Source organism: Tachypleus tridentatus, chromosome 12 (genome assembly GCF_004210375.1).
Source record: "Tachypleus tridentatus isolate NWPU-2018 chromosome 12, ASM421037v1, whole genome shotgun sequence".
NCBI lineage: Eukaryota > Metazoa > Arthropoda > Merostomata > Xiphosura > Limulidae > Tachypleus > Tachypleus tridentatus.
In genome coordinates, this window is record NC_134836.1 from 22,726,206 (window position 1) to 22,743,151 (window position 16,946).

Sequence of the window (16,946 nt, forward strand, 5' to 3'; positions counted from 1 at the left end):
CTGTTGAAACCACGCCACCTGTTAATGGACATACGCAACAGCCTTGTCGTAATCGATATCAACGATCACATGCACGTGATCAAAGCTTCGAGAGTTTGATCGGCGCTGAAGTTAGTTGGCATCAGTTTTAAGAATAACTGCAGCCCGTGGTCCGTTTCAGTGGAAGCGTTAACGGTGACATACGTATTACGTAGTAGAAGTAGACAAGAATATACGGTATCTGTAAGTAACTAGAAAATTGGGGTAACTTTCAGGATAAATCAGCTTGAACGAAGTAATAGTTAACAGATTCACATTAGTAGCCACTTATCTTGAATTATCAGCAACGTCACTTCCAGGGTACAGGATTTCTTGAATATGCTTTGACCGGTCTCAAGGAAGGCCCTTATACAATCAATCCTGATGACTTATCGACCTCTTGAAGTAAAACCCCCCAGCAGAAGGCTGAACAAGCGGTTCAAAGCTAAGGCCACAGCGAGTCCTAAAGGAGCTTTCAGTCACCACTTTCTTCAGAATGTTTTTGCGAATTCTCTCTTCAAGAAGACTAGCGGATTGTCCTTCCTTGCTCATCTCCCTCTGCCACTGCAGTGCTTGGCCTTGCTGGTATATATGTTATTAGCTACCTGGCTCTACTCTAACTTTAGTTCTCGTTTGTTTGAACGTCTCTGTACTTACAAGACCTACTGAGAAATTTGCCCAGCTGAAACAGTTTTGTTATAGACTACTTTATGTCCGATACACACCACATGTTTTGATTGCACACAATAAATTTGTTATATATAGTATATTAGGAAAGCTACTCCTATTCTGACTTAACAAAACAAAATGATACAAGGTTGGTGGAAGTTTAGGATTTATAAAGTTTGGAAAATGCATTAATGTTACTTGTGGAACACCTTATATTGTAATTATTTAATCAATGCTATAGGTTATACACGTTATCAAGTGTTGTTTGTTCATAAGTTCATCTTTTTCATCTCATAGTTTATAATATTATATAATAATATATAATAAAATATAACTAATTTCGTGTGCATAAATATATGTAAATAGAAAGACCCCTTGTGAAACTGGTAGACTATAAGGCTCCAAATTTACATTTTTTTCTAATTGTAAATATATGATATTATGGCGACAGGGATTTTAAATCATAAATATTACATTCAGTTTTAGGTTTCTCTCCTACTTTTACAGTAGCATTATAAAATTCTAATGTGTATTTGGCATTAAACTCTAAAAATCCTATAACCAAAAACATTTTATGTTTTCATGTTATATCAAAATGAAATGTAAGCATCGTTAAATAGTGAACGTGACTTCAATTGTGCGAAAGTGTTTTTTTTGTTATGAAACTGGTTGTTACCGATGCTTTACTTTTACAGTTACTGGACCCATCAGCACTCGTTTTATTTCAGTTATATAATTTCATTTCAGTAGCTCGCTGTATAATGTAAGGAAAAATATACGACTATTGTTTAATACAAGTCTCACTTTAGTCGTATAAATATTTTAGATGGCTACACTCTGTAATATAAGGAAAAGTCCAAACGTGAAATCAAGTTTTCGTATGCCAGACTCAACAATATTAGTAAGAATATGTGATAAATGATTTTTAGTAAGCCTGTTTGCTATAGCTCATTCAATCTGTTTGGGCCAGGTATGGCCAGGTGGTTAAGGCACTTGACTCGCAATCCGAGGGTCGCGGGTTCGAATCCCCATCGCACCAAAATGCTTGCCCTTTCAGCAGTGGAAAAAAATAACGTGACAGTCAATCTTACTATTCGTTGGTAGAGTAGCCCAATGGTTGGCGGTGGATGGTGAGGACTAGCTGTCTTTCCTCTAGTCTTACACTGCTAAATTAGGGACGGTTAGCGCATGTTCAAAAACAAACAAACAGTCTGTTTGTCACTTATGTCGTGATTTTTTATTCCGTACACTGCTGCTATGCCGTATGTGGGATTTCACTTTTAAATTTCCCGCGTGAACTGGTAAGACGTACCTATGAGTGTTGAGGCACTTTCTATCCACCCAAGCATTGTTACCGAACAGATAGAGAATGCTTTTTATCGTTTCTCGTCAGTAACCCTCATGATGCCAACGAAATAATGACATGGCCGCAGTGCACGAAATTAAAAACTGCGATCCGTATACATGACAGCTGCAGTACTCCCCCTCAGTGTCACAGTGGTATGTCTGCAAACTTATATTGCTATAAACCGGGTTTCGATACCTGTGGTGGGCAGAGCACAGATAGCAGTTGCAGTAATGGGTTAATTGACTTCAATTGATAAATGTATATGCTTGAAAACGTTTCTTGTTTATGCCCTTAATAAACTAAGAAAGAGTTCAGATTTTAGTCTGTGATTAACGGACCAAAATGGCATAACAATTTTAAACTAACTCATACGTCAGATTTTAGGAACTACACGAAGTTTAACACAGTTCTTAAAAATATGTGAAAACTTGAAAATTCTTATCCGGTTTAGGATGTGGTAAGGACTAACTGCTGAACACATCCCGAACTAGGCAGTGTTATGGTAGACTAGTAAAGGTTAAACACATTCCAATCCGTGTAGTGATATATTAAGCACCAAGGGTAAAACACATTTAAACCCGTGTAGTTGTATGGTAAGCACCAAGGATTAAACAAATTCCCATACGTGTAGTGGTATGGTAAATACTAAGGGTCAACAGATTATAATCCATTTAGTGGTATTAAACACCAAGGGTTAAACGTATTCCTATCCGGGTAATGTTATAGTAAGCTTGGCCTGGCATGGCCAAGCGCGTAAGGCGTGCGACTCGTAATCCGAAGGTCGTATAAATATTTTAGATGCCTGCACTCTGTAATATAAGGAAAAGTCCAAACGTGAAATCAAGTTTTCGTATGCCAGACTCAACAATATTAGTAAGAATATGTGATAAATGATTTTTAGTAAGCCTGTTTGCTATAGCTCATTCACTCTGTTTGGGCCAGGTATGGCCAGGTGGTTAAGGCACTTGACTCGCAATCCGAGGGTCGCGGGTTCGAATCCCCGTCGCACCAAAATGCTCGTCCTTTCAGCAGGGGAGAAAAATAACGTGACAGTCAATCCCACTATTCGTTGGTAAAAGAGTAGCCCAAGAGTTGGCGGTGGGTGGTGATGACTAGCTGCCTTCCCTCTGGTCTTACACTGCTAAATTAGGGACGGCTAGCACAGATAGCTCTCGAGTAGCTTTGTGCGAAATTCCAAAACAAACAAACAATTTACAGTAAGCTAGGGTTAAACAATGAATTAGATACACGCTGAGTAAAGATGTGCTTTTCACGTGACTATAACAGTAGCTCTTTGTGACGGTAAGGTCTGAAACACGATGTGTCCTCCTATCATTATACATATATTAAGAAGCAACAAACCTTGAACCAGGAAAGGTGTTATTTCACCCTTTTAATGACAGAAGCCAAAGATGTATAACATTTATACCCCCTTAAAGAAATGTGATTTCGCACCCACAATAAAATTATGAAATACTAAATAGTAACATTATTAAAAACCCATACTTCAAAGTACAAGTTTTGAATAGTTAGCATTTTCTATAGGAATTATGATAACTTTGTATTATTATAATATTAGCTTAATGTTAAGTATTTCTTTTATCAGTTCTTTTCTTAAATTTTTCATGAGTCATTTACATGACTTTCTATTCTGTTGATGAGTTTACATCTTTTCATACCAATTACGAGTATGCAGGGTGTAAATTCTGACCTTGTTAACAACAGGATATTTGTTGTCTGGTGAAATCATTTACTATTCATACCTTTTTTCTTTGAGTGTGTACTTTGTCCCAAGAAGTAAAATTCGAGGCTTACATTTTTACGATACTACTTACTTAGGCCCGGCATGGCCAAGCGTGTTAAGGCGTTCGACTCGTAATCTGAGGGTCGCGGGTTCGCATCCCCTTTGCGCCAAACATGCTCGCCCTTTCAGCCGTGGGGGCATTATAAAGTTACGGTCAATCCCACTATTCGTTGGTAAAAGAGTAGCCCAAGAGTTGGCGGTGGGTGGTGATGACTAGCTGCCTTCCCTCTAGTCTTACACTGCTAAATTAGGGACGGCTAGCACAGATAGCCCTCGAATAACTTTGTGCGAAATTCAAAACAAACAAACAAGATACCACTTACTGATTTGTTTGTTCCAGCGTAGTTTTGTGATACTCGCATGAAGTTTTCTAATAATGTTACTCCTTGGAAATTGTTATTTAAAACCTCGCGGTCCTGTTTCCTTTGAACCTTCTTACGTTTTTTTCATTAAACTGTTTTGAAATTCTCTTCACGCGCATTCTCATTTTGCAATACCAAAAAAGATTAAATCCGTTTCTTACAGATTTGTCACTCAGACAAGCTTGCCAAATATATCTATTCCATATAGACTAAATTCTTTTAAATTCAGTAAAAGCGTAGCGTGGACATATTGTTCTTAATATCCCTTTGTCACAGTTTGCAATTTGCTCATCTGAAATATTAACTTCAATCGAAACCACCGCTTTGCTCGAAACCATTTATTATACGACGCAGCTTTCTACAACTCAACCCTGTTAATTACGATAAACACTAAGAGTTGGCGTCTTTGTGTGCGTCTTTCTTTGTATACTGCACATAAATGCCCCTCCCGACAAGTACTTATGATCATTGCCTTGACATCGGTAGCATTAGAAGGAGTTCTTAAAATAATTTTCTTTGGGATTCTTTGTGCGTCACAGATAATTCTAAGGGCTTTTAACACAAAAAATCTAGTTTCGATACTCGCGCTAGACACAGCAGAAGTAGCCTGTTGTGAAGCTTAGTTCTTAATAACAATCTAACTAAATAAGTAACTTTTGAACGTGAGCATGATAAAATTCCAGCATCGCTGAGATTCCGTGAAATTGTTTTATTGGTAATTCCAAGAGCAACCAAAAATATGCCCATGAAGCTGTTTTGTCGAATATTTTTACTTCTAAGCTAATGGTTCAATAATAACTTATAAACATATCCTGTTGAAACGGATAATCTTGAGTTCTCAAGAGTAATCGAACTTTATCTAAATCTTACACAGCTAGTTCTACTTTTAACATTTCGATCATCCGCTTGTCTTAGAAAGTTTATATCAATTGGGTATCTTAACGGTGACTACCAAAATGCATTTTACAGATTCTTGGCTCTAAAACTGATTCACATTTTTTTCTTTTTCAAACAAAAATCATCTTGAAACTGACAACTCTCTACACAAGGTTTAAGTTGTCTTTCTTAACACCATTCAGTGAAACAAATATGGCAGATGTTTGCTGATTAGCTGGAAATATTTTCTTTTATTTAAAGGGGCGGTATCTTCCATCTTATACCACACAGAACACGCTACGCTAAGTTAAATTTTCCGAAAATCAAACTTTAAACCTATATTTTTCGTAAATAACACGACAGAAAAACTAATTAAGCATTTATATTTGTTACCCAAGTCATATATTGTTAAATAGTTAGAATATATATAATGAATCAAACCCAGGGACAGTTCTTTACGTGAGTAAGGGGATAATGTGAATTTTTGTAATGGAATTAATGACGTATTTAAGCATTTAATTTATATAAATTAGCGGTTGATCACATCGCATTTAGCGCATGAAATATTTTAAAATCGAATATTTAAGGGTATTTCTTCCTGTTAAACCTCACAAAATTATTGTGCGAAATTTCACAATACACTTCAGTAAAATCTGTAAATTTCTTTATGCGAGTAAAGTCACTTGTTCAAACACTTTCGTGCTTTTATTTTTTGTAAAACGTCTCAAAAGCTGCTATATGACTTTGGAGAATACCTGTGATTTTTTTCCCTTACATTTTAGCCTTAACTCTCTTGGGTGTAGCATTATCAAACCGTATTAGCTTCGAACGCGTAATTCTCTCAAACCAAACGTGAACCACAGAGAAAAACGTGCTCTAAGTTGTTCATGAATCATGACTGCACCTTAAAAGTGTGTCGCAATGTGCCATTCTTTTGGTTCGCCGTCGGGTGAGTGAGAAATCGATTATTCATGGCGAGATGTTGCTGTACGTATTTCAAAGTGTTTTAAACAGAATATAAACTAATAGCACAATTACAAAGACATTTGGACAAGACAGATTGTCATCCATAACAAAAACATACGATCGTTTACGTTGCATGTGTGCGTGTTTGTATATTCATGTATATATAAAACAACTATGAACCTAGTGGTCCACGTAGGCTGTCTTATCCACCAAACTAAACTTTAGGTTAAACATAACACACTAAGATCCAGAATTTATCCTCCAAGTATTTATCAAGTCTTCCCTTTAGCTTACTTACACTAACTGCATCCACCACAACTGGAGGCAACCCATTCCAATGAAACAACTACCCTGTTACAAAAATAAAGCTGCCTTAGCGGAAGATAACTCCTGCCCTGCCAAACTGTATGATTATGTATCCTAGTCCTGTTATTTTCACCATTAAGTACGAAAACAGATCATGAATCAACACTATACGTTCTCTTGTCAATTTTAAACATCTCAATCGTCTCCCGTCCAGTTTTGTTTTTCAAAAGAAAACAGTTTCAGAGATCTGAGCCTGTTCTTGTAGAATAACCTTTATCTTTTAGATATGGATTTTGGTTCGCTTCAGTCTTAGCATTCCTGTTCCAAGGTTGGACATAATGTGATCAGCAAAACTTAGAAGCTGCATGATCGCACTAACAATTAGGAAAAGACTATACGTACGAGATACCCAATGTGTTATTTTCTTCTCAAAACAATACAGAAAATTCACGAGTTCAGTAAACCTATGAACAATGCATACTTATTTTACAGATGATTTGCACTTCATTTAGCAGCCAATTCACGGGGTATATTCTTTTGAAAAGAATCTAAAACCAAATATTAGCCCGTTTTCTTACAGGAGCATGATACATTTAGCGGCTACGGAGCTATCATATGGACAGAAATGAGTTTTATTGAACAAACTGACCTCTAATGTTATAAAACGTTACTATTAATGATAAACATCGTAGGAACAACATGGCTCGCACTAGCAGATTCTTCGCTTTGTAAAAGGTATTTAATTATACGTCAATTTCAGTACATACGTTTGGTACCTACTTATAAATATGTATTTTTGTATTTCACGCACTTTTATGCAGCTGCTAAACTGCTAACATTTTGCATTTTAGTAGCTTAAGTTACCAGTTATTCATCTCGCTTCTGAAATTTCACCTTTCTGCAACATTAATTTCGATGGACAGCATGGCAACCCTTGTGAGGCAGTCCTTGGACATCAACGATCTCAAACAAATTTTAAATTAATGTTAACCCTAAAATTAATGTTGTCAATGTACGACAGATATGAGGTACGATAGGTATTTTTTCCATAACGACACCTTTTCTTGAATATTTGTAAGTGCGTACAGACCAAAGACGTACAAGACCATTTGTGTTTCCATTGATGGGAAATTATTCCTAACTTGATGATAAAGCCAATCATCACCATACTAAACTGGTCAACACAGAATTAGAAGACACTCACCAGACTGAGCTATCCTAACGTTCGTTATCCAACATGTGAGAAATGTTTTGGTGATATTTCGAGCATGTTAAGTGATTCTCGGAAGTAAAGATGGCCTAGAAACAGCTGTTAGGCGACTTTGTGGCGATACCTTAGAACCTCCACAACATTAATATTTTAATCACGTGACATTAATGCCAATCTGTTCTTGATGTGTGTTTTTGGCAAACGTACTTTATTTCGAAGTGGAATCTCATGCAGTAAAAAGATGGTGAACCACCTATACCAAATGTTTATTTACGAGCTTGGGTTGAGTGACTTATTATTCACATCTTTTGTCATATGCTGAATCATAAGATACTAGGTTTGCGTAAGAAATGAGCGTAAGAGGTAAGTAGCATTATGTTATACAATGGTTTTGATGTGCAAACTTAAAAATATCCTGATTTTAACTTATCCTTTAAATGCTTCGTAGAACTTGTGAATCAGAAAACAAGTTACATATCTAAGTAAAATTATATATATATGTGTGTGTTGTGCGAGTATGTACGCATTGCCACAGAACAAAATTTGAAGATCCCTCTTTCCGAGTTTGTGTATATCTATTAAATAAGATTCATTATGGAGACCTGATAAGCCGTGTTGTGGTTCTGCTCTGATGGTTACATAACGAATGTTCATTAACTGTTTTGATTACATACAAATACGAGATTTTGCCCATCATGCTATTAAATGTAACATTATAAGACTGAACTCCTTTCGTCCTTCAGCAATTACTCATATGTAAACAGAGTATGATAAACGTCCTAATTATGAATAATTGTAAGTTAAATTATACATTATACAGTAATGATTTTCTTTGATAACTATTGATTTTTTTACAACAAGATCTTTCCCTTTTTTAATTTGAAACTTGTTTAGCGATGTTAACAATCTTGGGTAAAATAATGCTTTAACAAAATCTCGTATTTATAATATTTGACCTGTAATTACATCTTGTAGTGTAACACACACGTGTATACATTACCGGTACAAGAACGCCACCTACAGAGATCAGAACTAAAAACTAATCGTCGATTAACACAGCTACTATAATTTACCATTTAAACCTTGTGTATGTAAAGTCGTATACAAACACATAATTCTTTGATAGATTGTTTAGGTAGAGTATCCAGGATGAAAATTGCCTGATGTAGAAACATAACTCTAGAAAACGACGTTTCGAAAGCATTTCACCTGGAAACTAAAGACGGAAAATTTTCGAAACGTCGTTCTTTTACAGCAGGCTGTTACCGTCCATTCAACTGAATTTTAACAAACATATAATTATTAGAATGCATTGATTAATCAGTCAGGTACATCCACTGCTATCGATATTTTTAGTTATAATTTCAATAATAAATAATGGGGTCCCGCATGACCAAGTGGTTAGGGCACTCGACTCGCAATCTGAGGGTCGCTAGTCTGAATCCCAGTTCCACCAAACATGATCGTTCTTTTAGCCGTGGGAGGTTATAATGTGATGGTCAATCCCACAACTCATTTATAATAGAGTAGCCCAAGAAATGGCGGTGGGTAGCGATGACGAGTTGTTTTCCCTCTAATCTAAGTTTTAGACAAACCAAACCAATAAATCACGAGGTTAAGCCATGTTAGAATATTTAGGTTAGTCCTAAATCCAAATGCAAAGGTAATCGTACAAAATGGCCATAATATAACATTTAAGTACAAAAAGGGACCCTTTCTCGATCTAGGCTGTTTCATCCACTAAACTATATATAAAAATTCAAATCCATATTTTATCATTCAAATATTTATCAAGCTTTTCCTTAAACTCCCTTAAGTTTACAACTTTCACCACATCTGAAAGCAACCCAAAGGCCGAAATAAGCTATTAGAAAAATAAACCTGTCTTATCTGAAGATGACTTCTACCATACAAAATGTTGTATTTATGTGCCCTAGTCTATAATTCTAACTGTTAATTACGAAAACAGATAATGTATCGGCACCATCAGTTTCTTTAACAATCTTATTCGTCTCACTCAGATCCCACACTAACTCCTCTTTTCTCAAAAGGAAACAGTTGCAAAATCTTAACCTGTCCTCATGTGGCAATCTTTCTATACAAGACATTAATAGCCCTTCTCTGAACAGTTCAATGTCCTTCCCAAGGTAAAGAATCAAAGATTAAACACAATACGCCAAACTTGGCTTAAGTATTTTAGAATGACAACTTAAGATCATTTTCCCTCTACCACTAGCAACAGCACTCTACTTGAATGGCTTTAGAAACTGATCAACCATTATACCAATATCCTGTTCTTTCATGACACTGTTAAGGTTATTATTATCAAAATTATACTTAAAACCCATCTGCCATTTATTTGTCCAACACAATAAATAATCTAAATCCTTTTCTAAAGCACCAGCTTTCTCTTTACAGCCAGCAACACCAAATGCCTTAATATCATTAGCATAGTTAATTAATTTATTAATTATTCCTTCATGTATATCATTGATATAAATCAAAAAGAGCAAATGTCCTAAGACTGAGCCATGAGGTATTCCACTTGTAACATTAACCCAGTATGACTGAAATCCATTTATAACAACCCTTTGATTTCTTCTATTCAGCCACTCTTTTATCCAGTTTGCTATCCACACCTACAGAGATATAGCTTTTTACAAGACTTTTGTGTGTCACCTTGTCAGATTCTTCCTGAAAGTCCAGATGCACCAAATCTACATACTTACCCTAATCTACATAAGCAGTACCTTTACAAAGAATGTCAAAAGGTTAGTAAGACAAGATTTTCCCTTTGTTAAATCAATTTGACTATCCAGTGAAATTCTAAACTTCTTTAATTGATTTTGCAAAGCTTTTATTGTCAGACTTTCCAAAACTTTTCCCGACACTGATGTAAGACTAGTGGGTCTGTAATTACTAGGACAGATTTTATCACTTTCCTTGAAAAGAGGAGTTACATTAGCTAACTTTTAATCCTGTGGTACCTTCCCACTATTCAAGGACTTGCAAAAAAAGGTAGCAAGTGGTTCATATATCAAATTCTTAACCACTTCTAAAACCCCTGAAAAAATGTTATCTTGCTCGGGAAACTTGACGTTTTAAACATCTAAATGCTTCTTTTAAAAAAAAACAACAACTTAGAATTAATGTAATCATGTTAGTCAGTATTGTTTCCATCTAACAGCTGTTCAGAAAAAAAATCTTAAATCTCTATTAGAATAATTGACGAAAAATAGTTAAATTTAACAAAAGAGCCTCATTTAATTAATTAGATACGAGCCTTGCTTTATCGTCTTTTAAAAGCCCAACTTTCATTCTAACATTTTATATTTAAAGTAATAGAGACTAATAGTCATTCTAACATTTCATATTTAAAGTAATAGAGAGTAATAGTTATTGTTAATTTTTACATTTTCAACCAACTTCTTTCACGTACGTTTTTTTTTGAAATGGTAATTTTCTGTTAATCCAGATTTCTTTATGTTCTGTAATCTTTTAAGTTTTTGATTCTAAGCTTTTAATAGTAAATTAATAATTCATAAATTTATAGGAGTTTTCTTTAGTTTCATTGCTTACAATATTTTCCAGCCAATCCAGTGTTTTACTTGTAACCAGTCGTTTTACTACATTATATATTTATACCTATTTTGTATAACTATGAATTTATTCCACAAAACATTTTACACATTCGATCAATGTCCTCATATAACCCAGCTACCAATTCAGAAAAAGATAAGTCAATTTTGTCTTTTTAAAATATATCCAGAATAAATAAAAAATATTAACGTTAGAGAAAGAGCAGAATATAACTTGCTTAAACATAAACCTACTTTGTTTATTTTTGTCTAAATATTATGTCTACTAGTTTTGAAGATATTATACAGTAAACATTAGTTGAAAAGTTAGATTTAGAAAGTTCTTTTTCGAAAATGTCCTTAAGCTACTGTGAATACTAACTGCGTTATACTCGAACTATTGGAACACAGCCATCCATAATTTTGAACTGATAGGCTAAAGGGAAAGCAGCTAGTAAACAGTACACTCCGCCAACTATTGGGCTGCTTTTATCCGAATAAAGAGTGAAATTTGACTAGTGCCTTTGTAGTGAAACCATGATTTCAAGGTGTGGAACGTGTATTGGTAAGAAAAGAACACGAAACATGAACTCTCAAACATACTGTTCGAAACTGGGCCAATCTTAGCGCATTAATGCGATAGCTACTGTAAGTTTCAGTTAAAGAGCGCCATACTCGTTGAAATAAGTAACATTTAATTATCAGTTGTTACTTTAAAGATACTGACTTTTAAAGATCTTCCAAATTTTATTCCCCCTATTAATTTTGCTCATTTATGAAAAAAATCTCAGGTGAAAAAAAATTCCTGTACGAGCAGGAAAACCAGGAATTTATTTAACATTATCCATATTTCAAATAATAAACAAGTAATGAACTCACTAAATTAGGCTTAACAACCTGTTCCAAATAGTAGGAAGTTCACTACATTTTCTGCCTGTATATCTACAATTCAAAGCATGTAATAATCTATTCAGAATTACACAAAGAATGCTTGGGAAAAAAACCCCAAAACACCCAAAATATCGCCTAAAATTGTCACACAAAAACACGTCGTAAAGAAGTTGGAAACGCGAGTAGCAGTTACATGAAACAATAGTAAAGGGGCTAGCCTACTTTCGTAACAAATTTAATTCAGTTGGACATTTGTAGAGTTAGAACGCTTTCTATAGGTTTAGGGTTGGCTCAGTAGTGGAGTTCAGAATTTAAAAAGTTTCGAGTTTGGTTCGAATTCATTCAATTCATTCAAAAGGTTTTCAACACATTAAGTTTTTGGTATGTTATAAGAGTAACAGTAAGTGATTGGATACTGTTAACTTCCCTCGGGTTAGTAGTTAATAATTAAATGTCTTTGCTAAAATACGAATCTTTATTATTAGTACGTAAATATTCTTTAAATTATATATATATATTTGCCACCAATTAGAAAGTCTACGTAATCATGTGGGGATTTGTTTCAAAGGGACGCGAACCAATCATTATAGAAGTCACAGTCCCTTATTGAGAGACTACTATTTTCTGAAATTATTTTACAGTGAACCTGTTTGGTGCTTATATTTATTTTTAATTTTTTATTGCAACGTGAGAGAAATAATTTTCTGGACGATTGATGTTCACTACTATTTTGATGTTCTGGTGTCGAACTCTGTTTGAAATTATCACATTTCATTCATCCACATCTGAAATGATGGGCACGATATTCAGTAAGTGACAAAAGCTTATCTTTTTACGACATAATTGTTTGTTATTATTCTTAAAGGTAATCTGGTATTAAATATAAATAAACATAAGATCAGAGGGTATACATAATTACATATATGTAAGTTCCTAATGAGTTACACGCATGTAAAAACGTTATGTACCCTATATATATATATATATATATATATATATATATATGTAAGTCGTGAGGTTAACTTTCCATAGATCTGGCTTCATAGATCTGATAGTTTTGTCTGTTTGATTTTTGAATTTTGCGCAAAACTTCTCGAGGAATATATGCGCTAGCCGTCCAAACTTTAGCAGTGATAGACAAGAGGGAAGGCATCTGGTCTACATCACTCATCGTCAACTCTTGGCCTGTTCTTTTACCAACGAATAGTGGCATTGACCGTAACATAACAGTGTCCTCACGGCTGAAAGGGGCAAGCATATTCGGTGACGGAGATTCGAACCCACGACCCGCAAGTTTCGAGTCTAACGCCCTACCCTCCAGGCCATGCCAGGCCCTAGTAGTTTCATGCTCATATTTAGAATACAAGAAATACTTTTTTAATTTTCAATATTAACGTCTTTAATCAACAAGGGAATTATAAATGAATCTGCATGATTGTTAAAGTAGTTCGGTTATAAAACTTGCATATATGTAAATACAAAACAACGTTTATTAATTGGCCGAGACTTCTAGTTTATTTATCTCACACTCGGCTACTCTCTTGTGCTTTGTTTTGTTACAAGTGAGGGAAAAGAAACGTATCATTGAATTAAAATGTATACCATTTTTGCCGTGTAGCCTTTCACGATGGCACCAATATATTTTAATTCCCAACCAGTTTGGCAATGTAATGTTATACAGCAGCAGTTGTATACCTTAGTTCGCTGCTAGCTATCTCATACAGCCTTGTAGAATATTATCTAACGTAGCTTGGCTCACTAACAGTTTTGTCGCGAAGTGCCACTATATATATTTTGATTTGTAATCAGTTTCGTCAAGCTTCTTTGCAAGATAGTAGCCATATATTTTGGTTTGTCACCAGTTTTGTCACGCACTGATGCATGAGAGTAGTTATAAAGTGTGTATATATATATATATATATATATGTACGAGTATGTATGTGTACGTGCATAAATTAACCCATTTTAATAAAATTTCTCTTTGAAAAATTTATGTCCGAAAGTATGCAAAAAATTACGATTGCAGAATTATTCTCACATTATAGAGGACCGGTATGGGCAGATGGGTTAATGGGTTCGAATCCCCGTCGCACCAAACACGCTCACTCTTTCAGCCATTCGAATAGCTTTGCGCGAAATTCCAAAAAACAAACACATTATAAATCATTGTTTAGTATTGGCTTCCTTTTTTTATCTCATATTTTAAGGCTTCTGTAAGTTTAAGAAGTTAATTAACTGTGAGCATCTCAGTGGTTATATAGAAGAGAGGATTATGGGAATGCTTAAGAATATTACACACAGCAAGAGGTGGATTCTTGCAATGCGACGACAGAAAGAATCAAATGATATACACTGAAGCTTGTTTGAATATAAAATACATCACAACCCCATGGCAGGTTGGTTATAAGAGAAAGGAGAGGTGGCTAAGGTCTCCTTGGAGAACTGATAAACTGCAAACCTATTTAGATTGACGTATTTTATGCATTCGTTAAAGGAATTAGTCATTGTACAGTATATTGTCGATAAGAGCATAGAAGAGCTTAAGTTGGATCTTTGTATTAGACGGTTTGTCAGTTTCATTCTCTAATAGATTTCTCGCCTTTGTGAGCGTCAGTTAATTTAGATAACGAAAGTACGTCTGTGAAGTAAACGTAACTGTAGATTTAATTTTTGCTGCAGTGTTTCAGAGAGACTCGACATAATTCATTTTCCAATAAGGAACAGATTTCCTATTTTTGAAATATTAATGTTTTTATAATGAAATATTTGGACTATACAAATTAGTTTCACGAAGTAGTTGGTTAAAAGTTAAAAAAACGTTGATGTAAGTTTTATAGAGATAAAATATCTAGTACTGTTTGAATTTCGAGCAAAGCTACACGAGGGCTATTTGCGATAGCCGTCGTTCCGAATTTAGCAGTGCAAGACCAGAGTGAAGACAGCTAGTCATCACCTATCACCAACTCTTGGGTTACTCTTTTACCAACGAATAGTGGGATTTACCTCACTTATAATGCTCCCACAGTTGAAAAGGTGAACATGTTTTATGCGAAGGGGTATCGAACGCGGAATCTTCAGATTACGAGTCGAGCGTCCAAGCCACCTGGCCCAAACTCTAGTAAAAAGGTTTTGGTAAATAATGGTTTTGGGATATTGTGTATCCAGCCACTTTTCAGGCAGAGCTCTCAATTAGACAACTAGTTCAATTAAAATGAAACTGTCATTCAATGAATATCACTGCTGAAATAAAATAAACGTTAAAGTAAGCAAGACACGGTAACCGGTTAAACTAAAGTGAAACCATTTATTTTAATGATTATCATAACTAAAGTGGACTATTGAAAGGTTACAATAATGGAACACAATAACTTGTTCATTTTGTTTGTTTTGAATTTCGCGCAAAGCTACACGAGGGTTATCTGCGCTAGCCGTCCCTAATTTAATTAGAAGTCGATAACATTTTTATTAATTATTCGAAAACAAATAAGACACAAAGTTGCAAAATAGAGAGACGTAGTTAAAACCAGGAATTGTATTGAAGCTTCTAACGTTTTAAAATGCACACTTCTTGATAAATGGCTCTGCCAAAAACACTGATAGTTTTAGTGTTAACTCTAGTACACCAATCGTGTGAGATATTAAAATAACCTTTTTTCTGGAACTTCTATAAGTCTTATTTATGTATTTACACGCATTTCAACAAAAATATTATGTTATTTAATAACAGTACTAACATTGTTTCCGTTTTGATTTTTTTATCTGACCCACTTTTGGATATCGCTACTTATTTTCAAACACTATAAATCTCAGATCTGTATTTCACCTTTATACTTGTTTATATTTATATAGCACGTTTATTTTTGATTAAAAAAACACATTTGTGAAGTTTAGCATTTTTACGTATTTTAAGAACAGAGTGTTAGATTGACACCGTAAACCGTCGAAATAATTCAGTACAACCTCTTCCAGATAATTTGATGCAGAATCGGAAGTAGTGTGTGAAAGTATATGTTTATTGCAAACCAAAATTTTATAACACATACATATATATATACATATACATTCTAATTTTGATGCTTCCGTTAGATTTTCAAATATATATATATATATATATATATATATATATGTATTCTATCAGTCGAATTTTTCTAATTATTGATTACATGACTGAGATTTATTTTTAAAAAAATAATTCAGTGTACGATTTTAAAGATGAAAGAGTTTTACGATTTTTTAGTAAAGTTGCCACTTTTCGGAGTTTTAATTTTTCGAAGGATCCTATAACTATAGTGTAATTTAACGTAGGGCAGCATCATGTGTAATACAAGAAAAAATATATACATAATTTGGTAAATGTGTTCATGAGTTAGATTGGTTTTAGTATCTGTTCTCAGATTTAAAAAAATGTTTGCCTCAAAAATAAGATTCTTAAATATGAACGTTAATTTGCCGTATCATTTACAAAAGATTATAACAAATCAACCACCAGGTGACTCTCCTCTACTGATAAATGGTGTAGAACACTACTATGAATTGTCAAAGGGTGATGCTACAATAGAACCTGACAATTTTTGTGTCATGAGTTAAATTTAGGATAGGATGTCATTAGAAATTTAAGAAACCAATGATGAAGAAAATTCGGTTTATCTTCTTATCCGTAAAGCTTTATCTTGTTTTGTTATTTAAAGCGAAGCAATTTTTAACTTTATTTTTATGTGTACATTTTTGCTTCATTTCAGCTCATGATTGCGCGCTCTGGCAATAATTATCGTACATACAAAAAAACCAACATAGAAGAACCTTACAGCAGACCCCTTAAAGACCTACTCAGGATGATCGAAACGTCCTTCTGAAATAATAATGTAACTCGAAACCATTACTTTTTTGTAGGTTTAATATACATCTGAGTAACCCTTTA

General features: G+C 34.4%; 1 protein-coding gene across 4 annotated transcripts in view; it reads left to right on the plus strand.

Moving 5' to 3' along the window:
- The first annotated feature begins 280 nt into the window (after positions 1 to 280).
- Positions 281 to 16,946, plus strand: part of LOC143235166 (CUGBP Elav-like family member 2) — a 115,457-nt gene continuing 98,791 nt past the window's right edge. For 2 of the 4 annotated variants that reach the window (XM_076473055.1, XM_076473056.1), the window contains exon 1: positions 388 to 603. In XM_076473055.1, coding sequence (XP_076329170.1) covers positions 403 to 603 — 201 coding nt within the window. In that variant the 5' untranslated portion in view covers positions 388 to 402. Of the gene's footprint in view, positions 604 to 16,946 lie in introns of all 4 variants that reach the window. The other 2 variants (XM_076473058.1, XM_076473057.1) reach the window with 2 other exon arrangements.